This window comes from Solanum stenotomum, chromosome 5 (genome assembly GCF_019186545.1).
Source record: "Solanum stenotomum isolate F172 chromosome 5, ASM1918654v1, whole genome shotgun sequence".
In the NCBI taxonomy this organism is placed as follows: domain Eukaryota; kingdom Viridiplantae; phylum Streptophyta; class Magnoliopsida; order Solanales; family Solanaceae; genus Solanum; species Solanum stenotomum.
In genome coordinates this window covers 56,646,228-56,674,100 of record NC_064286.1, presented here as the reverse complement: position 1 = coordinate 56,674,100, position 27,873 = coordinate 56,646,228, and the positions used below count along the sequence as shown (strand labels likewise).

Genomic DNA, 27,873 nt, shown 5'->3' with positions numbered 1-27,873 from the left:
ATTTAAATATTATATGTTAGGTGTTTTATCCTAATTTATATGGCATTGATAGAATTTAAAGTGTCAAATAATTGTTAATTATTGTAATAGATAATATGGAGTATTTAAGTCATTTATAGTATAGTAATTACTATATAATATGTAGTATTTAAGTGGAGGTGGTGGGGCCCACTTATATAGTTTGATAAATATATTGGATATTAGTAGTGATTTATAGTATAGTAATTAATAATATATAATATGTAGTATTTAAGTGGAAGGTGGTGGGGCCCACTTATATATTTTATAAATATATTGGACATTAATAGTGATATTATTGGAACATTGGTAGTCATTCCTAGACTCTTCTATAATATAGTAATATGTATATATGAGAGGGATATTTTAGTGTTCAAGAAAATAATTTTCTACTTCTGCTTTTGTTTTTTGTAAGAAGTAGAACTTTTTTTGTTTTTTCCCAATAGCAGAAAAACTGCTACTGCTTCCATTTAAAGCAATTTAAAGAATTTGTCAAACACTGATATTTATTTTTTAAAAAGTGTTTTTCTCCCAACAGTCATGCCAAACATGCTCTTAGATTGTTTCTTAGATATATACATTACCAAATTTCTTCATCACTTTTTTCCTGATACGTTATTTAACTTAATATTATACATTAATTTGAATAAATAATTTCATATACGGTGTTAATGTTTCACATATATTTATTCAATAAAAGATATATATCTATTATCTAAAAATATAGCAAAATCATGAAGAGGCGTTTCATTATAATTATTGTCTTTTTATAAAATCATAATATTAATTAATACTAATTCATATATTATATTTTTTTAGAAACGCGCAAAGCACGGACAAGTACACTAGTGTAATGAAATGGCTCGATTGTTAACCTGTTTCCACAATGCTAATTAACATGACCCGTCAGAACATTAGAAGAAGAACAATAGTATTTGTTTATTATAAAAACAAACAATTATAAGTCGTGGTCCCATCATACTACAATCACAATTTATACAATTTCGTACATACATAAATTTATTTATAGTTGGGGCCTTATATGATGAAGTCGATCGTTACATAGTATCGACTAAGAGTCCGTTTCCAAAAGACCTCTGATTGCCACAATCAAGATTGTCACCTGGGCTAACTCCAAGAATTCCGCAATACCTCCTGTAAAATCCAATTCGGTCTTGGACCCTGCTGTCACTGCCATGACCACATTCTAAGCCACCATTGATGATGTTTGTGATGACACCGAATCCAGGGACGCGATTAGCTGCTTGGTCAGCACCAGATGGTTGCCATCTTCCGGTGATGACATCATGGCAAGAAGGCTTTGGCGATTGAGGGGTCATCCAGAACCATATAGCTGATTTGAATGAGATGACTGAGTCTGTGGCTACTAAATCAGGATTGTTTAAAAGGTCCACTCCGATGGCTCTTCCACATGGCCCATAGTTGTAGTTGCTGTTTGTATATGTCAAAATACACGTAATTAGACCTCATCACATTAATAAATTTTAACTTGTTGTAACGGATAAAAAGACTTTTTTGTCTAGGTCTATAGTCAATGAAAATGATTGAGTATTATATATATAAGCTTACTGTGAAATTTGGATCGGTCCTCGTCCGAAATATTTCCTTCCAGGAGCACAAGGCCATTGACTACTTGGTGTACAGTAATCACCCGGGCTACCTTGTTCTCTAAGGAAACAGTAACCCCATGCGTATGGTCCATCTGGTGCCGTAGGCCATCCTCCTATATATATAAACAGGTACATAATCAATCACAAGGAAATTATAATTGTTCGATCTAAATATTGAATTTATCAAATTCAAATCGACGTACCAGTAGTTTCATGGGAAGTTTGGGCAAAGAAAGCAGCAATTTCCCTTTTACGGGCAGTGATATCACCAGTAGTACCAAATCCAGGAAAAGACCCAGCAGCACTGATGAAGGCATTGTAACTATAGAAATTACCCTTTCCTTGACAAGCATTATCATTGCGATGATTAAGCATCTGATCAAACATGGAATTTGAGATGACACCGCCAAGGTCCCCTGAAGGACCGGGGCCGCCAGGACACTGACTCTGACAATTACCAGGACCACAATAATCATTAGTGTTACCACACCAGCCGAATTTGCTGCAACAGAGTCCCGAGGCACAAAGTGCGCCTCCAGCCTGTGAACCACATTGCTCTGCCGAGGCAGACAGCAAAAGCACAGAAAATAGTAAGAAAAGAGTAGTGAATTCAGAAAGCCTCATTTTGATGTAGTAATAACTAGTAAAATTAGTTGATGGGAAACAATTTGTAAAATGGAAGCTATTTATAGGTAAGAAGAAGGAAGATGCCGTGATGGAGACCTAAGGCGAATTGTCTATTAGTAGCTGTCACTTTTTTTTGTTTTCTAATTTAATATTCAGAGTTCACATTGGACTTTCGACTAAATTTGAATTACGCTTTACAGGGCCCATTCAAAACTAGTGTTCCCAACAAGATTTTTTTTCATATTCAAAACTTGAATCTGAAATCTCTAATTTTGAATCTGAAATCTCTAATTAAGAATGAAACACTTCTAATATCGATAGCTGTGACTTTGATTTGTGAAAAAAATGTTGAATAAACTAGGCACAAATCTCATAGTCCTCTGTCTTATCCAGAATTAAATTCAGTGGAGTACGCTGACAGGTAACATGTAAATATACTGGCGGCTTTTAGCCTCTTATTTTACTCCCTCAATCCCCCGTTCGTTTTTAATTGTGTTATATTTTTGAAAATTAATTTGACTATTATTTAAAGTAAAGTTAAATCATATTTATTTAATATTTTAAAAATAAAATTTTATATATTCAAAATATATATAAAAAGTACAATAAATTGTACTAATTCTTTTCATTTTAATATTTTAAAAAAAATATTAATCAAAATTCATATTGTTTGATTCTCAAAACTATGACAACTAAAAAAAAACGGAGAAAATATTTTATTTTCATTAATTACTCTCTTCCCTCTGATGTATGCAATTATTGAGTATGAAATTTAAGAATAAAGATTATAAAATATATGATCTAAATTAAGATAGATATCTATGTCATTATAAATCATCTAATTGAATATAAAATAATAAAAATTAAATATAAAAAATATTTACTAGAAAAATATTACGTTAATTAATATAGAAGGATCATCTCAATTTGTCTTACTTTTTCTCTAGTATGTTGCAAAAATGAATACCACTTTTTGAAAGTAATTCTTTCAATTAAATATTCTAAATAATATATCTATTTTAGTTTAAATTTTATTTAAAATCTTTTTAAGCTTTGTGTGGAATTAAATTGAAATACATAAATTAAAATTAAGAAAATAGAATATTTTAAGGGGGTCAAATAAAAAAGAAAGTGGCGGCTCTTATAATTATTCCAGATTTTTTCTTGACGTTATTTCACTAGTATATAATATGATATATTTAAGACCTAGTTGCTGGATTTTTTAGACAAAGTAATGTTAACGGCAGGTGTTTTTAAAATTATCTTACTCCCCATGTTAAGGTATCAATTGTCATTTTTAAATTGTTCAGATATTTTTGACAAATGACAATATACCTCGTTTGTTTTAATGTATTTATTTGTGTTTGATCGGATATAATATTTAATAAAGTAAAAAAAGATCCTTTAAATATTACTAACTTCAAATAAAAATTATATAAATATATTAAAATATGTTCTAGTTTTATGATTTTAAATATCCTATGCTATGTAAAAGTTGAAACAAAATAATTATTAAAATAAAATTATTTTTTATAAACGAACTAAAAATAAAATCAAAATAGAGAAATATAAAGACTATGGACGGTGTGATATTGTATTCCCTCAGATGTAACGTGTCCTGTTGTCCTTTAACGACGGCGGAATTTGGACTGACTTTTCAAATAATTTTTTCTTATATTTTATACTCTCTCTCCTCTAATTTATACGATTCATTTTTATTTTAATCATACATAAAAAATATATATATATATATTTACCTATTTAATAATAATTTATTAATATTAAAAACTCGTTTTATCATTTATAATATTATTCATTGTCAACATTTATCTCTTATTTAGACCATAAATTACCACAAAAAAAAATCCTTAGACTGTGTGTTAAATAAAATTATATGATATAAAATAGAATGGAGAGAGTATCGAGTTCTTTTAAATAGGGAAGCTTAAATTTAATGTCAAATAAAATAAAATTAGAGTACAATAAAGGGTCGTTTGGTTGCGGTATAAGAGGACATATTATTCATGTATAAAGCATTGTATTAGTTTTACAATGTTTGGTAAAAGTTGTTTGTTAGGTTGAAAAGTCAACATGATTTGTACTATGTTTGGTTGATAACTTCTAAATATTATATAAAAGTTATTCATGTACTAATTTTATACGGTGTTTGGTTGCATTTTTTGTAATCCTACATAATTAATACCTACATAACTTATGAGGGAATCTAAGTATAAGTTATACAGGATAGAAAGTGGAATAAGTTATGTGGGTATTAGTTATATATGTATTAAAAAGATAAATTACACATTTATCCCTATTAATTTATTTTTAAATCTTTTTTTATTAAAAACTTTACATAACTATTCTATTTTCCCAACTATTTTTGTTTCATATTTCTTTTCGTATACACATGACTTTTTATTTGTTTTCATTTAAAATTAAAATATAAATATTTATTAATATTATGAATAGGAATGTATAATTTTGATAGCGCATATGCTTATTATATATTCGCATTATATATTACTAAATATATCCACATATTTAATTATCATGTATTAATTTTTTATTTAGAGTGTGAATTTATATATAATTTATATATTTGGTATATTAAAAATGTACAAATAACGCATGCATCATATTGATAGACATTTACATTATATAAAATAGGATAGTATATGTATTTGAAATATATTAATAATATTTTGTTTTTATAAGCTTTAAACATTAAAAAAACAAAGAGAGAAAAAACACAGAATTCCTAGTTAAGTATAGAGAAAATTCCTTTCTTTATTTTTTTAAGGGAGAGTTTATACTATTTGCTTACTTATTTTATTTGTAAATAATATATATTAATTTATATTAAAATCAATATTCAATAGTTAATAATTCATGTAATGTAATCTCTACATAACTAAATAATACTCGCATAACTAATACCTACATAACTAAACACCGCATAACTAATACCTGCATAACTAAACCTTGCATAACTAATACTTGCATAACTAAACCATGCATAATTAAACCCTACATAACTAATACCTACATATATTTGACTTCTTCCGTTCAATTGAGAGGAAGATTTGCAAATAGCCACTAAAATAAATTTAATTATGCTCTTTATATGTAGTTTGGTAATTACAATTCGTAGCAATATATTAGAGAGAGAAGAGAGGCGAGTGAGACTGAGAAAGGGAGGAGAGAGGTGAGCAAGAGAGGACAGAGAGTGGAGAGAGACGAATTGTATTTATATATGTATCAGATAATTGTAAATATATGGTTAACGGTTAATCACAAATTATAATCAATACAAACTATAATTATATTAAGTAATTAATTAGTATATACTTATCTATCCACGTAATTTTTCTTTTAATTAATCCGATAATAGAAACGCACTCTTCCTTTTAAAGAAAAGGATCATTAAGCCAAACTTCCACTTCTGACCAACTTTTATTATTTTGCAGAGTTTACACTTTCCAAAGATGCTTAAATAATTGATATGAGTAGTTGAAAAGAAAGTGTTTCACGTCTCTGTTTTTGGAAAAATCAAGTCAAACATTTTTTTAAATTTTGTTTGTTAGTCAAACTTATTGATTTTTTTTTTTTATCTAAGAAAAGTTTTAAGTATGTGAAAAACAATTTTGTTAGTGAGAGTAAAAGAATAAGTTTATAAATATTTTTGAAATAATAAATTTTGCTTATATACCAAACACATAAAAAAAGTAAGACATATTTGAAAGATAGAAATATTATTTTCGATAAATAATTGACTCAATCAAAATAAATAAATAAATAAACTAAAAAAGCAAGAGCGAGCTAAAAGCAGGCGTGCCTCTCTTATACATTTGTTGAACTACGACACCACTTTCGTTGAACAACATCTCTTTTTTTTTTTTTGAAGTAGTTTGCATTCTTCAATTTGTTCTTATTTCATCATTTAACTCTATTTACAAATCTAACTGTTATTACAAAACAACGATTCCTACAATAATCAATTATTAAATGGGTTGTAAGCATATACACATTGATTTGATTTCGAAGATTGAACTTTTGGAGGTAAGTGTCTTTGTTTATTATTACAAGCAATTATAGCTGAGACATTATATGTTGCAAGAGAATACAACAAAACAGGCGATGAAGTTGTTACATAGTATCGACTAAGAGTCCGTTTCCAAAGGACCGCTGATTGCCACAATCGAGATTGTTACCAGGACTAACTCCAAGAATTTCACAATATCTCCTGTAAAATCCAATTCGATCTTGGACCCTATTATCATTCCCATGACCACATTCCATGCCACCATTGATGATGTTAGTGATGACACCGAATCCAGGGAGGCGATTAGCTGCTTGGTCAGCATTGGATGGTTGCCATTTTCCAGTGATGACATCATGACAAGAAGGCTTTGGTGATTGAGGGGTCATCCAGAACCAGATGGCTGATTTGAATGAGATGACTGAGTCCGTGGCTACTAAATCAGGATTGTTTAAAAGATCCACTCCAATGGCTCTTCCACATGGCCCATAGTTGTAGTTGCTATGATTATTAATGTCAAAATACATATAATTAGACATTACAAGTTCATCAAATTTTACCACAGGACAAATAGATTAATCTAGCTTACTGTGAAATTTGAATTGGGCCTCGTCCAAAATATTTCCTTCCAGGAGCACAAGGCCATTGACTACTTGGTGTACAGTAGTCGCCCGGGCTACCTTGTTCTCTAAGAAAGCAGTAACCCCATGCATATGGTCCATCTGGTGCCGTAGGCCACCCTCCTATATATATATATATATATATATATATATATAAACGGGTAAATAATCAATTATTATTACTGAAAAATTTGACTCACAATAAAATTATAATTATTCGATCTAAATATTGAATTTATCAAATTCAAATTGGCGTACCAGTAGTTTCATGGGAGGTTTGGGCAAAGAAAGCAGCAATTTCCCTTTTACGGGCAGTAGTATCACCAGTGGTGCCAAAGCCAGGAAAAGACTTCGCAGCAGTGATAAAGGCATTGTAACTATAGAAATTATTCTTTCCTTGACAAGCATTATCGTTGCGATGATTAAGCATCTGATCAAACATGGAATTTGAGATGACACCGCCAAGGTCCCCAATAGGACCGGGGCTGTCACGACACTGGCTCTGACAATAGCCGGGAGCACAATGGGCATCAGTGTAACCACACCAGCCAAATTTGCTGCAACAGAGTCCCGCGGCACAAAGCGCACCTCCTGCCTGCACACCACATTGCTCTGCCGAGGCAGTCAGCAAAAGTAGAGAAAATAGTAAAGAAAAAATTATGAATTCAAAATGCCTCATTTTAGTGTTGTAGGAAAAGGTCATGATGGGGAACAAGTGGTAAAGTTAAAGGTATTTATAGCCAGAATATCTCAGATCGTCATTCCTATTTTTTTTTTCTCAAAAAATCACTCAATTTTAACGGAGCAGACATGACTGAATCGTTAGTGGTTGTGACGTATGAGGGGGACTTTAATTTGTGACAAAAATCAAATGTTGAGCACCATGACCGGAAACGTATATTTTGGTGGCGGCTCTTATCTTCTTTAAGTTTATTTTATTTATTTTCATTAATTATTATCTCAATTCTCAACTGGTGATGATATTTTATTAGTATGAAATTTTAGAATATTTTTTTTAAAAATAAAATATATTATCTAAAATAAGTTATAAATATTTATGTAGTTAAGAGCCTATTTAGATTGGTTTTTGATTTATGAGTCATAAGTTATTAATTTATGACTTTTGACTTATTTTTATAATTTTAATTTAAAATCAATTGTTTTCAACACTTAAAATAAACTAATCGAAACAGGCTCTGAAAATAGAATAAAAAATTTATAAACTAAAATTACTAGTAGGAGTATTAAATAAGTATATTTTTCTAAGGAGATTTACCAATACAAAAGTTACATAAATTAATATATAAGGATGATTTTAATATATTTGTCTTACTTTTATATATACTCCTTCAGAAAAACAGATCACTTTTTATTTGATAAATTCCTTAAACACAGTATCGTAAATGATATTTTTAAGATGACACAATTTTAAAAACATTTTGTTTTAAAATCACAAATTATTTTTGAAAGATTTTCTTAAATCTCATGTTGAACAAAATTAAGACGCATAAATTAAAACGTAGAGCATAATATTTTCAAAAGGGGGTGGGGTTTGGGGTGGGGGTGGGGGGTGGGGGGTGGGGCAGGTCTGGAATTATTTTTTTATAAAATAAGAGGCGGCTCTTAACGTCAAACATTACTTAAATTTTAAATATATATTTTAGACGTTTTGTGTTTGTTTGGTTATCTGCTAACATCACTACTTTGACAAGCCTTGAGGATAACATAAAATTTGGACTTTGATTTTTCAAATAAAGTTTTACCTATTGAAAAGGGGAGAAATTACCTAATTAAATATATTTCACCATCATATATACTATTATTAAAACATTATGTATCTTACCACTGATTAAAAATTTTCTATCATATATTGAGGAAGATATACCCAAGTACATGTATTTTTGCTACCAAATACAATAAAATAGGGAGAGAGGCAAGCGAGATGGAAACGAGGCGAACAAAATTTGTTATGTATCCCAGATACATGCAACAAACATGTATCTAGTGTGATTCACATGTATCTAATGTTGAAGTGTGTGATCGTCTCATCTAATAGACACCGTGTATATAGTGTGATTTCCATGCATATGGTGTTGAAGTGTGTAACCATCTCAACTGTTAGAGAGAATATTAATTAATTATTTTCTCAACATATGGGATACTTGAGATATAGGAGAGTGACAAACGAGATGAGAGGGAAGCGAACGAGCTTTGTTATGTATCTAGATACATGTGAATCCACTTGGATACAATATATCTGAGTCTGGAGCCTAAAGGGCAAAAAAAATTGCCAAAAATTCCAAAGGAGTACGTACATCAATTTTTTTTAACCAAAGGGCAAAAACGCTCCTCACGTAGTGATTTTCTTCTGACGCCGTTACTCCGTTAGAATCAAAACCACTGACCTACCAGCGATTTTGTCCAAAAAAATTTTCCTTTTTTTTAAGAACATCACTGCCAAAGCAGCGTTTTTCGCAATTTTTTTTTTTAAAAAATAAAGTCGATGCTATAGTAGCGTTGTTATAAAAAAATATTTTTAATATTAAAATTAGCAACGATTTTCTATCAAAAATTAAAATAAAATAATTAGATATCGCTCCACCTTTAGCAATTTTAGTTAAAAAAAAAAATTAATAATCGCTGCCTGGCAGCGATTTCAGTAAAAAAAAAATTAATGTATGAATGACATATTTAAGTTTGCTAATGTATATAGTTTTTAGTATTATTCTTTCATTCATATATTTATATTTTATTTTTGGTTCAATGATTTTGTGATATCCCTATGCGTTATGGACTTTAGGAAAAATTGCAGAAATCCCATCTTTTAGTTTACTTACGACCATTATCTCCCATAAGTTTTACAAATCTCCAAAATTCCTTATTTTTGCACATCAATTAGTGTATCTCGTGCATCAAATTAGTGTATCTCGCGCATCAGATTAGTGTATCTCGTGCATCAGATAGTGTATCATGCATAAAATGAACATCAAATTAGTGTATCTCGCGCATCAGATAGTGTATCATGTATAAAATGTACATCAGATTAGTGTATCATGTATAAAATGTAATGTATCTTACTTAACGATTAATGTATCTCGTGAATCAGATTAATGTATCAACGCTTATATTATTGTATCCGTTTTGAGGAATTTCTGTAATTATAAACTTTTAAGGGATAAATTATAATTTTGCCTTAAAAATATGCGATTTCTGTAATTTGCCCATTTTAGAATGACTACTAAAAAACTTTTTTTTAATAATCATGGCCTTGTGTAATGACCCTCCAGGTCATTTTTAAATTAAAGAATTCATTTCATCGTTTAGAGCGTTCCTGTAGCGACCCCAAGTCATTTATGACTTGCTGGCACTGACTGTTCGGTCGCCTGGTCGTTCGTTTGGGTTTTAGGCCCGTTCTCCTGTTTTGGAGATTTTTATAACTTGAAAAGTTGACTTTGGTCAACCTTCTTGGAAGACGTGCTCAGATGAAAATTCTGACAGCTAGGTTAGCTTCGGAAGATCGNGGTGGGTTATAGTAGGTGCCATCATGACTTGATAAATCGGGTCGTGACAAATTGTATAGTAGGTGCCATCATGACTTGATAAATCGGGTCGTGACACCTTGGCAGCGAAATTCCCTTCCAATTTCTTTTTAATTGTTCAAACATTCACATGATTTTTTAATTATTTTTTTTACTGAAATCGCTGCCTTTATTAAAAAAAAAAATTAAAAACTAAAATCGCTACATGTGAAGCGATTTTCAATTTTATTTTTTTTAGTTTCTGATAGAAAATCGCTGCGAATTTTAATATTAATTTTTTTTTTATAACAACCCTGCCATAGCAGCGACTTAATTTTTTTTAAAAAAAATTCACGAAAAATGCTGCTCAGGCAGCGATATTCTTAAAAAAAAGGAAATTTTTTTTTGGACAAAATCGCTGACCTAACGGAGTAACGGTGTCAGAAGAAAATCGCTACGTTAGGAGCGCTTTTTCCCTTTTAGTTAAAAAAAAATTGATGTATCTTTTTGAAATTTTTGACAATTTTTTTTGCCCTTTAGGCTCCAGTCTCCTATCTATCTAGAACAAATTACACATAATTTTTATCTCATGTATCTAGATGTATCGAAACGTATATCTAGATGCACCTAAATGTGATAAGATTCGTAATATTGTAAATTAGAGTGTACCTAAAGCCTCATTTGCTTGCACTTAATGGATGTTTGGGTCATATGATCTAGACATTACTCATTAGGCAATGAAATGCTTCTTTTTTTTTTAATTTAAGAATCTCTTAACGAGTCTGAAAAGATCTGAATGAACCAAATTTATGATAGTCTTATTCTCATTCAGACTCTTTTCAAAACACTTTTATTTTAAGAAAAAAAATTATTTCGAAAAATAGTCAAGCCTGTCTCATTCTCCAATTTTATTAGTTATCAAATTATTTCCATCACACTTTTAATTTTTTTTTTCTTGCTATTTGTTCATCAATAATTGATAAATTTATTGCAAAATTTTATTTGATTAAAGTGCCAAAATCACTTTTCATACATAATACTTGTGGAAATATCCGAGGTCGATATATGAAGGAGACTTCATTACGATATACGTATCCAAGACAAAAGTCCTTATTTACTATTAAACGAGGTCTTAATTAATCAGACAACAAAACAGATGAGGTATGGTTACATAGAATCGGCTAAGAGTCAGAAATGCATCTGGTTGCCGCAATCAAGATTGTCACTTGGGCTAACTCCAAGCATTCCACAATACCTCATGTAAAACCCAATTCGATCCTGGACCTTATCATCATTACCATGACCACATTCCACACCACCATTGATGATGTTCGTGATGACACCGAATCCAGGGATGCGATTGGCTGCTTGGTCAGCGCTAGATGGTTGCCAACTTCCGATGATGACATTGTGGCAAGAAGGCTTTGGGTATTGAGGGGTCATCCAGAACCAGATAGCTGATTTGAATGAGATCACTGGGTCCGTGGCCACTAAATATGGATTGTTCAACAGGTCCTCATTGATGGCACGTCCAAATGGTCCATAGTTGAGGTTGCTGTGTTTGTTAATGTCAAAATACACATAATTAGACACTATGGGTGTGTTTGGTATGAAGGAAAACATTTTTCGAAAAATGTTTTTTCAATTTTCTCATGTTTAGTTGGGTTAAATGTTTTCCAAATCAACTCATTTTCTTCAAATTTAAGGGAAATGACTTCCCTTCAAAACTTAAGGAAAACATTTTCCAAATCTCTCATCCAACTTCAAATTACAATTTATTTATTTTTTTTGAAAAAATCAATTTATTTTGTCCCTACTCTCAAACCACCCCTCTCCAAAAAAATTTAAAGCTTGTTTTTAAAAAATATTTTTAACTTAAATTTTTTTACCCCACCCTCACCCCTACCCCAGCCACCTACCACCACCCCAAAAAAAATATTAAAAATTATTTTAAAAAGATTTTCTAATTTTATTTTTTTATTTTTTTTATCCCCCACCCCTACCCTCCCCCCCCCCAAACAGCCCCCTACCAGCCGCCACTCCCTTCAAAAAATAAAATTAAATTAAGTTTGTTTTTAAAAAATATTTTCTATTTCANTTTTTTTATTTTTTTACCCCATCTCATCCCCACCTCCCCCCAAAAAAAATTAAGTTTATTTTTAAAAAAATATTTTCAATTTCAATTCAAAAATCATTTTCTACTCTCTAGTAAAATTAAAAGATATTTTCCCAAAAATATTTTTCATTCNAAAAAACTTGAGTTTATTTTTACAAAATATTTTCAACTTCAAAATTTTATTTTTTCACCCCTACCCTCGACCCCACCTCCAAAAAGAAATTTTAAGTTTGTTTTTAAAAATTATTTTCAACTTCAAAATTTCATTTTTTCATCCCTATCCTCGACCCCCACCCACCCACCCACCCCTAAAAAAAATTTAAGTTTGTTTTTAAAAAATATTTTCTACTCTAGTAAAAATAAAAGGTATTTCTCAAACACATTTTTATTCATAAATCAAACACTAAAAATCTTTTCTGAAAAATATTTTCTACTCACCAATCAAACATGATTAAATAAGTAAAAAATCTATTTGTTTTCCAGGAAAACATTTTCTAGGAAAACACTTTTCTTTGTACCAAATACACCCTACATATTAAAACGTACGAATTATAATTCTCTTTTTGTTTGATTAGTTAAAAATTAGGATACCTCCGTATGATTAATCGTTAACCGATAAAACCAGAAGATTACCTTGTAAGTTGGATGGGACCTCGTCCGAAATATTTCTTGCCAGGAGCACAAGGCCATTCACTACTTTGTGTACAGTAATCGCCCGGGCTACCTTGTTCTCTCAGGAAGCAGTAACCCCATGCGTATGGTCCATCTGGTGCCGTAGGCCATCCTCCTATCCATCAACGGGTACATAATCAATTGTATCTTTTTAGATTCACATAACTAAAAGTTGAATTCATCAAATTTAAATTTAAATTGATGTACATACCAGTAGTTTCATGGGAAGTTTGGGCAAAGAAAGCAGCAATTTCCCTTTTACGGGTAGTGATATCACCTGTGGTGCCAAAGCCAGGATAAGACCTGGCGGCAGTGATAAAGGCATTGTAACTGTAGAAATTATTCTTTCCTTTGCAGATATTATCGTTGCGATGCTTAAGCATCTGATCAAACATGGAATTTGAGATGATACTGCCGAGCTGGTCCCCAAGAGGACCAGGATCAGTGGTAGGTAGTTTTGGAGAGGGGCCAGAAGGACACTGGCTCTGGCAATTGCCAGGACCACAATAGGTATCAGTGTTACCACACCAGCCAAATTTGCTGCAACAGAGTCCTGAGGCACAAATTGCGCCTCCGGCCTGTGAACCACATTGCTCCGCCGAGGCAATCAGCAAAAGGAGAGAAAATAGTAAAGAAAGAGTAGTGAATATAGGAAGTCTCATTTTAATGTAGTAAAATGTGATAGGAAAGAAAGTGGCAAAGTTAAAGGAATTTATAGGCAAGAAGTGAGATGGCTGAATTCTCTATGAGTGGTTCTGAGGGATCAGTGACTTATAGTGACAAAAACGATGGTCCTCTGTCTTGTCCATAATTTAAGCCCGTAGAGCACGCTGAAAGGTAAATCAATATTTAGTGGCGGCTTTTATGTTTTTAATATTTTCACAGCCATAAATCATTTTATTAAAAATATAAAGAACTTTCAAAAATGACTATAGTTTAGACTTAATTCGAGATCTGTAGCTATAGTTTGCTTAATTATAAATTATAGCTACATGTTTGGGGAGGAGAGAGGTGAGCGAGACTAGGCAGGAGAGGTTGAATACTTGTTGTATTCGTTGTATCATGAATACAATTGATACAACTGATTTGTATCAAAATGATTAATATAATTGTATAAAAAATTATTGTATTTAGCTACATATTAGGAGGAAAGAGGATGAATACATGTTGTATTCATTATATCACAAATACAATTGATACAACACACAGATATATATATATATATTGTGAAATTGTGAGTTGTTCCAGTTGGAGCTATAAGTTTGAGCTTCAAGTTCTTTTGAGTTTGTCCTCTATCACTAACTCCTTTCCTTTCCCCACAAACATAAGCTGTCAGACAGAGAAGAAAACGTCCTTTGATTTTCTTCAAAATAATTAATATGAAAAAAGTTTCAAACATCCTTCTTGAACTTTGAACAATTCAATTATTTTGAACTATGAAAAATGTAAGTAAAAATTAGGCAAATGACATAGTATAAGAAAGAAATTACTTCATTTCCCTACTCTTTCATTAATTACCAAAAATCCCTTTTTTTAGTATTTTTCGGATACATAATATAGCAGTGTGGATACTTAATATAGCAGCGCGAATACTTTAATTAATAACAGACGGATACTTAAATTATTAAGTTGTTAGCAACACGGATTCTAAATTAACGGGCGGATGCATAATATAGCAATGCGAATACTTTAATTAATAATGGACGGATACTTAAATTATTAAGTTGTTAGCAACATGAATACTTAATTAATAGGCGGATGCATAATATAGCAGCGCAAATACTTTAATTAATAACGGGCGGATACTTAAACTAATAAAGTATCGGTTAAGTTGAATTGGGGAAAAATAAGGGATTTTTGTATTTTAGTAAAAGAGTAGGGAAATATTGAGAATAGGTAAAGAAGTGTTGTGTATTTAAGTAATTTTTCCAAAATGTGATGACCCAGAAGGTCATTTTTGAAAATTTTGAATATTCGTATAACCATAGTTAATTTATTGACGGTTATTTATTAAATAACTAATTTTAGTTAATGCTTAATGGGTCAAGTTTATAATTTAATTAATACCATATACCACTTGACCCATATATGAAAATAAATTATTAGGGTTGAGAATTTTTGGGTCATAATTTAAGAAAAGAAAAGGAGTCAGAAACTAACCTAAGCAGACGTACATGAGAGGAAAGGAAAAGTCGACGGAAATATTTGGAGCAGCGTCCAACGACCGCCAATAGGTACAAAGCTTTCCTATCAAATATAATAAATTATAAATGTTAGAAGATTAGGGGGAATTCATTGATATCATTAATGCTAGATAGAGCAGAAAGAAATTGGGTTGAACAATTTTTGCTGATTCAACGTGAGTTTTTTTTTAATAATTGTTATGAATTTTCTTAATGACCAATGATTCCAATTTTAAGGCAATAGCAACTTTAAATCTTTAGAGAAATTATTGTTCTTGTGTTTGGCAGATGTTGATCAAGCTTGCTAGTGGGTTGTCGTTGCCCAATTAGGATAGTCATTAGATAATTGCATGCAGCCAATCATTGGAGTATAATTAGGATTAACCATTGACCAAAACAAGTAAGAAAATTGATGGTAATTGGAAATCGAAGCACTGTGGGGTGGAATTTTGTTGTGTTGTCACTCTCGGTTTCTCTGTTCTTTCCATGTGAAAGTTACAGATAGGGTATTGATTCTAATTAGGGATTTTTCTTAATATGATTATCAATATTAGGTGTATTATATACCTATGAACACCATTAAATTATGATATTGGAGGAAATTAAGATTGAATCCTAGGCTGGAAGTTTAGGAAATTGACTGTAAACTTGGGTGAGTTTTTTGGTCTAGACTAGACACAATAGTAATATGAGTGTTGTTATTTTGAAATCTTATTGTGATTATTTATTTGGAATAGATTATATTGATTTGGAAGTTCAACAAAAGGAAAGACTCAAGTCTGGGAGTGATTGTTCGACCATTTGAGGCAAGTGGATTTCTAAACCCTTGTTAAGTGTATGGAATTCGTGTATTTCTTTGTGATATGTGTTTGGGGGTAACGAGACTTGGTGATGGGTTGCCTTGTCCACATTGATTAATCTTAATGATGAAAAAGGGGTAATAAAGGGCAATGTGATTAATTGTTTGTGTGTGATGTGTTGAGAATGGTTTGAAAGGCTTGTTGAATCATTGTTGATGTTGTATCATGATTGTGTTGCTGTGAATTGTGCAATGTTATGAAAATGGTCATCTCTTAATTATTTGTGTGAACATGTCATTTGCATTGTTCTGAGACATGGATGTGACAAGTGTTATGTGAATTGAGAAAAAAATAAGAAATTAAAGAGGATGCACCATTTTGAGGAACGTATCGCGCATCGCGATGGATACTATATTTCGAAGGACATATCGCGCGCCGCGATGGTTACCATTATCGAGGGTCGTATTGCTCGCCGCGATGGATGCATGAACAAATATGTCCCCCATGGGTCCTGGACTGAGAGACAGCGAGTGTGTATCATTAGGTCAGACATGCATCACTATACTTGACATTGCATTTCATTGCATTTCATTGCATTGCACATTTTTATCATTGATGAACTTGATCTTGTGTGTTGCTGATATTGTGAGTGCCTTTTTGTGGAAGTTGAGATTGATGAATAATAAGCTTGTTGTTGAGGAAATGTAATTGTTAGAGTGTTGTTGTTGAGTTGTGTGCTTTGTAAATTGTGAATTGTAGGTTGAGCTGATTTTTATGCAGGTTGTAGTTGTGGAGGTTCGGTTGGGGTGTAAGGAGTACCCGTATTCTATCCCCTTAGCTTGTGTTTAGAGGTTTACTTGTTGAGTACCGTGTGGTTTGGTACTCACCCCTTGCTTCTACAATTTTTGTAGGTTACTAGCCCGGACCTTTGTGATATTTTCTCTTCTTCTTGTCTGAGGCTTCTTGTGGAGGTTTGTGAGGTAGCTGCTTGTCATTTCGGCGGACTTTCTTATTCCTATTTATGATCTTGTTCTATTATAGAAACAAGGTCATTTGAGACTTGTGTTTTTCTTTTGAATCAATTGTAATACTTTAGAGGCTTGTACACGTGACAACCAGATTTTGGGGTATTTTTGAGTTGATTATAAAGTTTCTGTATTTTATTGTAATAGTTGAGGTTTAGGCTGAATTGTCTTGGTGGGATAAGACGAGTGCCATCACATCCATTTTTGAGTCGTGACAAAAAAAGTCTCAAAAATTCAGTTAATCTAGAATAGAGGGAGTATTAGAGTGTAGTAATAATATTCACGCCTACCACAAAAAGCTTATTCTCCATATTAGACTTTTAATGAGGCAAGGACATATTCATGTTAATCACTGCTATAGAGAAGCTAGCTTTGTCACTGATAAACTAGCTAACATTAAAGAGGAGCTTTCTTGGAGGCTAAGGTTTATATCATCTTTTCTGTTATGATGTAGTATACATGAAGGGGTCGTGCAAAACCCCCACCATCACAAGTTAGTATAGCTAGCATTGATTTGGTTTTTGAAGTTGTACAAGTAATTATAAGGCCGTTACCATATGAATTATAACTACGTGCACATTGATTTGAATTTTGAAGGGAAAGAGTAATGCTTGTGGAAAAATCCGAGGTTGATGGCGACTTCATTGAGATATATGTATCTTGGATAAAAGTCTTTATTTATTATTGAACACGATTATATATAGTCGTGGTACTAATCAGACTACAATCATATTATTAAAACTTTATTTTATAGTTGATACTTGCATTGTGCGAGAATACAACAAAACATATAATGAAGTTGTTACATAGAATCAGCTGCCAAAAGGCCTCTGGTTGCCGCAATCAAGATTGTTACCAGGACTAACTCCAAGAATTTCGCAATACCTCTTGTAAAACCCAATTCGATCTTGTACCCTGTTGTCATTACCACGACCACATTCTAAGCCACCATTGATGATGTTTGCGATGACACCAAATCCAGGAAGACGATTGGCTGCTCGGTCACCAGCGGATGGGTTCCATCTTCCAATGATGACATCGTGGCAAGAAGGTTTTGGTGATTGAGTGGTCATCCAGAATAAGAGAGATGTCTTGAATGAGATGATTGGGTCTGTGGCTACTAAATCTAGATTGTTTAAAAGGTCCGCTCCGATGGCTCTTGCACATGGCCCATAACTGTGTTTATTAATGTCAAAATACACGTAATTAGACACTACAAATTCATCAAATTTAATCGTAGCATAAATAAATTTATCTAGCTCCATGACAATATAATGAAAATAATTGTTACTCCCTCTATCCCTATTTATGTGACACATTTCAGATTTCGAGATTCAAACAAGTTTATCTTTGACAGTAAATTCTTCATATATCTTCTAAATATTTTGAATTATCAATTGTTGAGATTTAGAGTACTTTTTATGTAATTTACAAATATATAAATTTCATTTTTAAAAAATTGAAGATTCCATGAGCAAATTCTTGGTCAAACTTAAATTGTTTAACTCTCGAAAAGCGAAATGTGTCACATAAATTGGAACAGAGGAAATAATATATAGGAGCTTACTGTGTAATTGGGAATGGGCCTCGTCCGGAATATTTCCTTCCAGGTGGACATGAAGGCCATTGACCACTTGCTGAATAGTAGTCACCCGGGTTACTTGTTTTCTAAGGAAACAGTAACCCCATGCGAATGGTCCATCAGATCCTCCTATATATATAAAAACGGGTACATAATCAATTATTATTACTAAAATTTTGACTCACAATGAAATTATAATTGTTCGATCTAAATATTAACATACCAGTAGGGTTTTGGGAGGTTTGGGCAAAGAAAGCAGCAATTTCCCTTTTGCGGGTATTTGAATCACCAGTTGTACCAAAGCCAGGAAAGACCTAGCAGCAATGATAAAGGCATTGTAACTGTAGACATTATTCTTTCCTTGACAAGAATTTTCGTTGCGAAGCTTAAGCATCTCATCAAACATGGAATTTGAGATGACGCTTCCAAGGTCCCCACCAGTAACAGGACCAGGACCAGGGCCGCCACCAGGACACTGACTTTGACAATTGCCAGAACCACAATGGTCATTAGTGTTACCACACCAGCCGAATTTGCTGCAACAGAGTCCCGAGGCACAAAGTGTGCCTCCTGCCTGTGAACCACAATTCTGTGCCGAGGCAGCAGTCAGCAAAAGGAGAGAAAATAGTAAAGAAAAAGTAGTGAATTTAGAAGGCCTCATTATGAATGTAGTAGTAAAATGTGATGGGAAACAAAGTGGTAAAGTGAAACGTATTTATAGGCAAGGAGGAAGATGACTGAATTCTCTATTTGTGGTTATGAGGCATCACTGACTTTGTTGTGTTATAAAATATATTTCACTTTTTTAGAAAAATATGATTTATACCCATAAGTTTTAAAAACTATTAAAATTAACCATAAATTTGTATTACAAGTCAATTGGATCTGTTGTAACAAATAACAAGTAGTGTCCATGACAATAGAGCAATGTGATAGTTTGGAGTGAGTGCAACAAGCATCATTTCATACATCGTGAAGTAGACAAAGCACATGACTTTGTTACCATGACCCGATTGTTCATCATTTTCATCAATAACCATATCATCACTGTCATATTCACTGAATATTTTATCACTACTTTGGTGTTCACGTAAAAAATATGTAATACAACGTAAACATTACTATGGAGGCTGTTTTTGTAAAAGATAAAAGTTTGGTGTAAAATTTTAATTTTCAAAAGATCCCAATCAATGAGATTTGGCCCAAATACTAGAAAAAACTAGTATTTGAGAATTTGGGATATTTGCCAAATAATGACAATTTGTATGAACAAACACTATTTACCAAATTTTTTCCCAAATATTATTTGGGAAATCTATGGCCAAACGGGCCCTAAAAGAGCCAGGGCGGCTTTGGACGTTATTCCAGACTTTTCTCTACATAATTTAGACTGGAGACTATCATTAGCAAAAAATACATATAATACAGAAAAGATAGCGGAATTTGAGTATGATGAATTGATGATCATAAAAACTGGATTTTGATTTTTTAAATATTAAACTTGCCTATTCAATAAAAACTGTACTACAAATTGTAATTTTCATAGTTAGAGTAAATTAAATTTGTAGTGGAAAACTATGTAACTCGTTGAATAGAAATTAAAAGGGAAAAAAAAAGAACGTGAACAAAATTCTTGTGATTAAAAATAAATCTGTAAGCATATTTGAACGAAAGCATTTTAATATGCATTTTCTTGGTTGTCAGAATTCCAAATACTACCAAAATTTGTGACGAAATGAATAAAATTTGTGGTGGACGTAAAATTTACAGATCATGCGTTTTACTGATTTAGTATAAATTTCATATTTAACATAAAAACCAAATATTACCAAATTTTATATCCTTTCAAATTGATTGATCTTTAATTTTTATCCTTTAAATGGGTTGATATTTAATTTTTGCCCTTAAACAGTTAAATTTATGCCTAGTAGAACATAATTTTTTTAGAAATTAAAGTCATGTCGGCCATATCTTATGTTCTTTATCGACGCTCGATGGTCTATGGGGTGTCGAATTGGGGGACTGATTGAAACTGGACATGTCAAAATAAGTTGTGTTAATAAATAAGCAAATTATTGATCAAATTAAAAGTTACTTGGCCTGAAACTGATTGGGATGCAATGACTTAAAAGATCGAGTCATAAGCCAATCCATCCAATTCTTACCAAGTTTTAAATTTGTTGTAGGTTTTTCTTATATGTTTTTTTTAGTACCTAATAATTTTTCAATATATATTTTGATTATATAATCTATCAAATATAAAAAATAAAAAATATGTAGACAAAGTCTCTCATGAGTTAATAAGAGTTGTATATCAATAGTTTGAGCCTAATTATTAAATACAATGATAGTTTAGATATTACTATACGTAACAACAGTTTCTAAAATTCGCTTTATACTAGTAATATAATAATTTTCGAAATTCGCTTTGTATTATGGAATCAACAATTCATTTTGTATCAGTGATACATCAACATATACAAGTAAATTATTGTATCACATATACATGATAAATTTAAGAATTCTTAATTACTATGTAATTTTTTTGAATTCTCATTATATTTGATAAATATAATGTAAAAACTTAACTGATTAATAGTTATTCCTAAAATAAATAAATTATTAACTCATTCAATTTTAATGAATTTAAAATATCATTATTTTATAGATTAATTTTATCATGCCTATCGAATGTCATTCTTTAATAAATGTCCAACTTCAAGAAGAAAATATCTATACACATGTACTTTTACCAAGTGACCAAGTGTCACGCCACCCGCACTAACATGCAGAGATCTGCCTCTATGTATATTTAGGGCTGCTAATTCTGCTTCCCACTTTGACTCCGTACTGAATTAGGGTGCATTTATTATGAATTTTTCGATTTTCTCATGTTTGATCTTAAAATATTTTTGTAGAAAATAAATTATGAGAAAAATAATTCATAATGAAATGAGGATAAATAAGTATTAAAAGTTACATTTCAATTTCATTCTTTTATGGGTGATGAGTTCAATTATTTCACTTGATTGATATTAGTGAATAAAAAAGGGATTAATCAAAAGACAACATTTTGATCACAATACTTTGTGAATTTACCTTATTGTGAACCATAATGTGATGATTGATGAAATGCTTTGATGACATTAATTGTAATTGATTTGCTTGAGTTATTATATGTTCCTTGTGGTACGAAATTGCTTATTTGCATTGATTTTCTGAGCACCGTGAAAAAACATGTGATGGTTATCGATGCAGAGGTAGTTTCTGACAATAACATTGATGCCGAAGTCATTCCGACAAGTGATATTGATGTCGAGGTCATTTCCAGCGAGTGTTATGGATGCTGAGGTCATTACCGGCGATTGATATTGATGCTGAGGTCATTATCGGGTAGTTCATGAATTATGGGTGGTTCCCATGAGTTCTGATTGATATTGTGCATGATAAATCTTGAAATTTTATATTCAGTGTACTTGATTAATGTGCTTTGATGAACTTGATAGTTGTGATTGATCTAGTTGACAGCTGTGATTGTCATACTTGATACATGTTGGTTGTTGAACCGTGACTATTAAGCCTTGTGAGTTGTGTATTGTGAAAAAGTTAGGTTGGACTGGTTTCTATATAGGTTGTAGTTAGTTCGGTTGGGTTGGAAGGAGTACTCGTTTTCTAGTTAGTTTTGCTTTGTTTCTTTAGTTGCTTGTTGAGTACCGTGTTGTCTGGTACTCACTCCTTGCTTCTACACTTGCGTAGGTTCCGAGTCTGAGTCTGATTCCGTGTGATTGCTCTTCTTCTTCTATACCCGAGGCTTGTTGAAGGACTTTGAGAGGTAGCTGCTTGTCGTCCCGACAGATCCTTTTTTTTCTTTATATTTATGCTTTGTTTTATTTGAGAAACAAAGACATCGAGACTTGTAATTATCTTTTATTTTCGCACTTTATGTAACAGTGACTTGTACACGTGACAACCAAGTTTTGGAGTTATAATAGAATGAATATGTTTTCCGCTCTCATATTATTATTCTTGCTTTACTTTCCGTATTTCTTTCGTTTCGTTGGATTAAGACTGACTTGTATTGGTGAAAATAAACTAGTGTCATCACGTCCATTTTTGTATTGTGACACCTATCAAATGGAAGTTTTGACCAAAATAAGCTATTTTAAAAACCAATTCACCAAACTAATACGCTTTTTAAATTTTTTACAAAAGTAGTATAAACGTACTTCATGGTAACGTTTTAGGTTATTTTTATTTTAAAAATTCAACGGACAAAAACTGACGGAGCTGACGACGTTAAATGAATAAACGTTAATGTGAGTAACGTTTTAGGTGTAAAACATTACTCACAATAACATTTATTGAGAATCCAATCACGTCAACCCTGCAAATGCAGAATCAAATCCTGCAAATTTAAAACGTTACTCATAGTAACGTTTTACACCTAAAATGTTGCTCATAGTAACGTTGTGAGTAACGTTTTAGGAGTAAAACATTACTATTTTACTAAGAATCCAATCACGGGTCTTCGACTCCTGCAAATTTAGCTATAAAACGTTACTCATAGTAACGTTTTACCTCAAAAACGTGACTGTCAGTTACAACACTCTGTTAAAGTCATATTCCTCCATTTTTTAAACTGACCACACGTGATTATAAAATAAATGTTGTTGTAAGGAATGTTTTGCATATTCCAACAATATTCAACAAAACTTTTACTTGTGTTGCCCATTGTTAAAATAATATTCACAAAACTTCATCAGGTATGAATTAAATAAGTCAAGTTTATCATATTATTAAGAGATTTTTTAAAATAATATTAATAAATTAGAAAAATAATTTTAAAGCTATAGTAAGAACTCAACATAATATGAATAACATTTTATAGCTAAATTTGCAGGATTTATTCTAAATTTGCAGGAGTCGAAGATCCGTGATTGGATTCTTAGTAAAATAGTAACGTTTTACACCTAAAATGTTACTGTGAGTAACGTTTTACACTTAAAACATTACTGTGAGTAATGTTTTAAATTTGCAGGACTTGATTCAGAATTGACGTGATTGGATTCTCAATAAACGTTATTGTGAGTAACGTTTTAGGTGTAAAACGTTACTCACAGTAACGTTTATTCATTTAACGTCGTCAGCTCCGTCAATTTTTATCTGTTGAATTTTTAAAATAAAAATAACCTAAAACGTTACCATGAAGTACGTTTATACTACTTTTGTAAAAAATTTAAAAAGCGTATTAGTTTGGTGAATTGGTTTTTAAAATAGCTTATTTTGGTCAATGCTCCTATCAAATGTCATTCTTTTATATATGCCTAACTTAAGAAGAAAATACCTATAAATATATGTACTTTCTACCAAGTGTCCGAGTGTCACACCACCCACACTAATATACATATATCTGACCCTGTGAACATATTCAAAGATAAATACTTTGAATAATATTGATGACATTTTCAAATTAAAGTAATTATCTAAGGTAGTAGGGCTAGAAGAAATAGGGCCGGCTGGGTCAAAGTTACATAATTTGAAAATGTCTATACTTAGGGCAGCTAATTCTATTCTTCCCCTTTAACTCCGTACTTAATTTGATAAGGTTTCCTTACAACAACGCTAGGCAAGAAGGCGAAGATCAAATATCGCAAACTCAAGGTATTACGCGTTGATAGTATGGTGTCAAAGTTAGTTCATGTAATAGGAGTATTTACTGAGTTGTAATAGCTTCTATTCATTATTGAGATTGTAGTTGATGATGTTCTAGAGTTATTACTGAGTTGTAATAATTTCTAGATTGAAGAAAGTAGTTGTATGGGTGAGGTTTGTAACAAGAAGCGAGTTTGACTTTTTGGAGAGCGTAATTAGAACAGTTTGAGTGAACGATTGAGTTGAAGTACTAGAGTTAGTCTTTTAGATCACTGACTTGTAAAAACGTTGCTCATGAGAAGTTATTGGAGATTGGTGGTCGAAAGCTTATACACTATAGGCCGTGATTTTTTACTCAATTGAGCAAAGAGTTTTCCACGATAAATTTATGTCTTACAAATTCCGCTGTTTATTGCGTTTTTGGGTAAAATAGTTCTTTCACATTTGAAAATGTGAATGCTGTATATCAACTTTCTCATAAAGCCATTGAACACTTTTTTATGAGGGTGATATGAGAGAACATTAGAACTATTTTGCTTACTATCTCAGTATATATGCAGGTTTATTCAGTCAGAGACATACTTATAAAATGGTGAATGACCATACCTAATCGGCAGGGTTGAAAATGGAGATATTAAAATGAATTGAAATAAAAATCAGGTTGAGTCATGATCCGTGCAAGTTTAGTTTGAGCTCAAATAAGTAGGGATCAAATGGGCTAAAAATGGGTTGGGTCATGACCTGCCTAATTTGATCTACGAGTTAATAATTTTGATGGTCACTCAACTATCAATTTTTTTCATAGAAAGTCACTCAACTTTCATTTTCAACTTAAAAGTCACTCAACTATGACCTCTTTGGACATAAAATCACTCAACCTATTTAATTAGTTTTTTCATTAAAATTTGTTGACATGAAATTTTTATTTTAACCAAATTTGAAGAACCAAATATATATTCATTTAAACCATTTAATGACCCGCCCCATTCAACCCGACCCGCTAAAAATATAATATATTGAATTTTTTATTTTACCATTAATTCCCTAAATTATTATTATTATCTTTTTTTTTTAAAAAAAAGTTAATCAATCAATACAACTGGAACAATCTTACCTAACAGGCAACACATTACATTATTTTAAATTTGTGCAACTTAATTTAATGTCACAAACTCATGTATCAGTAGTAAATTAACAACTATAGAGTTATGCTTGATATTTTGTTTTTTTGGTTCGATAGTTAATGGTAAAATAAAAAGTTTTATATTATATTTTTAGCGGGTCGGATTGAATGAAGCGGGTCATTAAATGATTTAAATAGATATATATTTGGTTCTTAAAATTTTGACTAAAATAAAAATTTCATGTCAGCAAATTTTAGTTAAATTTTTGTTTAAATAAGTTGAATGACTTTATGTGCAAAGAAGTCATAGTTGAATGACTTTTAAGTTGAAAATGAAAATTAAGTGACTTTGAGTGAAAGTAGTTGATAGTTGAGTGACCATCAAAGTTATTAACTCTTTGATCTACTTAATCTCAATAAAGAGTCTTAACAGGTTGAAATTGGAGATTGAATTGGGGTCAATTGAAGATCCTTTTAAAATAGGTTAAGACTAGAACAAATTGAGATTGTACCCAATTCAACTTATTTTGAGCTCAACCCCTAATTCCTTTTATTAATTATATGTTTGGAAATTTAGAAGAAAAGATGTAACAAAAGATTTGAGCATTTCAATATTTTCCATACACAACATTATCTATTTAATTTTGTCAATGTTGATCTATGTTTGATTCAAATTGGTTGGTTACCTCCACATTTAACATTAGAGAGGAGCCTTCTTGGAGGCTAAAGTTTCTTTTGGGTTATGATATATACATGTAGTGTCGTGCCAACCCCCACCATCACAGGTTAGGCTACCAAATGCGTTATAATTATGTGCACATTGGTTTGGTTTTTGAAGATAAAGAGTAATGCATGCTGAACAATCCGAGCGTGATGGCTACTTTTTCATTGAGATATATGTATCTTCGACAAAAGTCTTTATTTATTATTGAACACGACTATAGTCGTGGTCCTAATAATACTACAATCATATTATTAAAACTTCATTTCTTAGTTGATCCTTGCGTTACCAGAGAATACAACAAAATTTATGATGAAGTTGTTACTCGACTAAGAATCAGCTGCCAAAAGGCCTCTGGTTGCCGCAATCAAGATTGTCACCAGGACTAACTCCAAGAATTCCGCAATACCTCCTGTAAAATCCAATTCGATCTTGTACCCTATTGTCATTACCACGACCACATTCTAAGCCACCATTGATGATGTTTGTGATGACACCAAATCCAGGAAGACGATTGGCTGCTCGGTCACCGGCAGATGGGTTCCATCTTCCAATGATGACATCGTGGCAAGAAGGCTTTGGTAATTGAGTGGTCATCCAGAACCAGATAGCTGTCTTGAATGAGATGACTGAATCTGTGGCTACTAAATCGGGATTATTTAAAAGGTCCGCTCCAATTGCTCTTCCACATGGCCCGTAGTTGTAGTTGCTGTGTTTATTAATGTCAAAATACACATAATTAGACTCTACAAGTTAATTGTAGGATAAATCTAGTTCTATGACAATATAATAAAAATGATTGTTAATATATAGGAGCTTACTGTGAAATTTGGATTGGGCCTCGTCCGAAATATTTCCTTCCAGGTGCACAAGGCCATTGACTACTTGGTGAACAGTAGTCACCCGGGTTACCTTGTTCTCTAAGGAAACAATAACCCCATGCGAATGGTCCATCAGGTGCCGAAGGCCATCCTCCTATAGATATAAAAACATGTACATAATCAATTATTATTACTTAAATTTTGATTCACAATGAAATTATAATTGTTCGATCTAAATATTGAATTTATCAATCGACATACCAGTAGTTTCATGGGAGGTTTGGGCAAAGAAAGCAGCAATTTCCCTTTTACGGGCATTGATATCACCAGTTGTACCAAAGCCAGGAAAAGACCTAGCAGCAGTGATAAAGGCATTGTAACTGTAGAAATTATTCTTTCCTTGACAAGAATTTTCGTTGCGATGCTTAAGCATCTCATCAAACATGGAATTTGAGATGACGCTTCCAAGGTCCCCACCAGTAACAGGACCAGAACCAGGGCCGCCACCAGGACACTGACTTTGACAATTGCCAGAACCACAATGATCATTAGTGTTACCACACCAGCCGAATTTGCTGCAACAGAGTCCCGAGGCACAACGTGCGCCTCCGCCCTGTGAACCACAATTCTGCGCTGAGGCAGCGCTCAGCAAAAGGAGAGAAAATAGTAAAGAAAAAGTAGTGAATTTAGAAGGCCCCATTTTGAATGTAGTAGTAGTAAAA

The 27,873-nt window shown here is 32.0% G+C and overlaps 2 protein-coding genes across 5 annotated transcripts; both read right to left on the bottom strand.

Annotated features, from left to right (window-relative positions):
* Positions 1-932: 932 nt before the first annotated feature.
* On the bottom strand, positions 933-27,873 carry LOC125866141 (endochitinase 1). 4 transcript variants are annotated; one of them, XM_049546444.1, is made up of 4 exons: positions 27,413-27,873; positions 27,152-27,305; positions 26,711-27,039; positions 933-1,141 (listed from the first exon to the last, which is right to left on the bottom strand). In XM_049546444.1, exons 1-4 carry the CDS (start codon positions 27,849-27,851, stop codon positions 1,077-1,079), a joined length of 987 nt encoding a protein of 328 aa, XP_049402401.1. In that variant the 5' UTR covers positions 27,852-27,873; the 3' UTR covers positions 933-1,076. The 4 variants fall into 4 exon arrangements, with proteins under 4 accessions (XP_049402401.1, XP_049402400.1, XP_049402402.1 ...); XM_049546443.1 differs by lacking the exons at positions 26,711-27,039; positions 27,152-27,305; positions 27,413-27,873 and adding exons at positions 6,491-6,819; positions 6,908-7,061; positions 7,197-7,701; XM_049546446.1 differs by lacking the exon at positions 933-1,141 and adding an exon at positions 17,982-18,080 and having other exon boundaries at positions 26,683-27,039.
* Positions 11,433-13,983, bottom strand: LOC125866142 (endochitinase 4-like). The gene is made up of 3 exons (XM_049546447.1): positions 13,456-13,983; positions 13,206-13,359; positions 11,433-12,011 (listed from the first exon to the last, which is right to left on the bottom strand). The coding sequence occupies exons 1-3, from the start codon at positions 13,904-13,906 to the stop codon at positions 11,645-11,647; spliced, it is 972 nt and encodes a 323-aa protein (XP_049402404.1). The 5' UTR covers positions 13,907-13,983; the 3' UTR covers positions 11,433-11,644.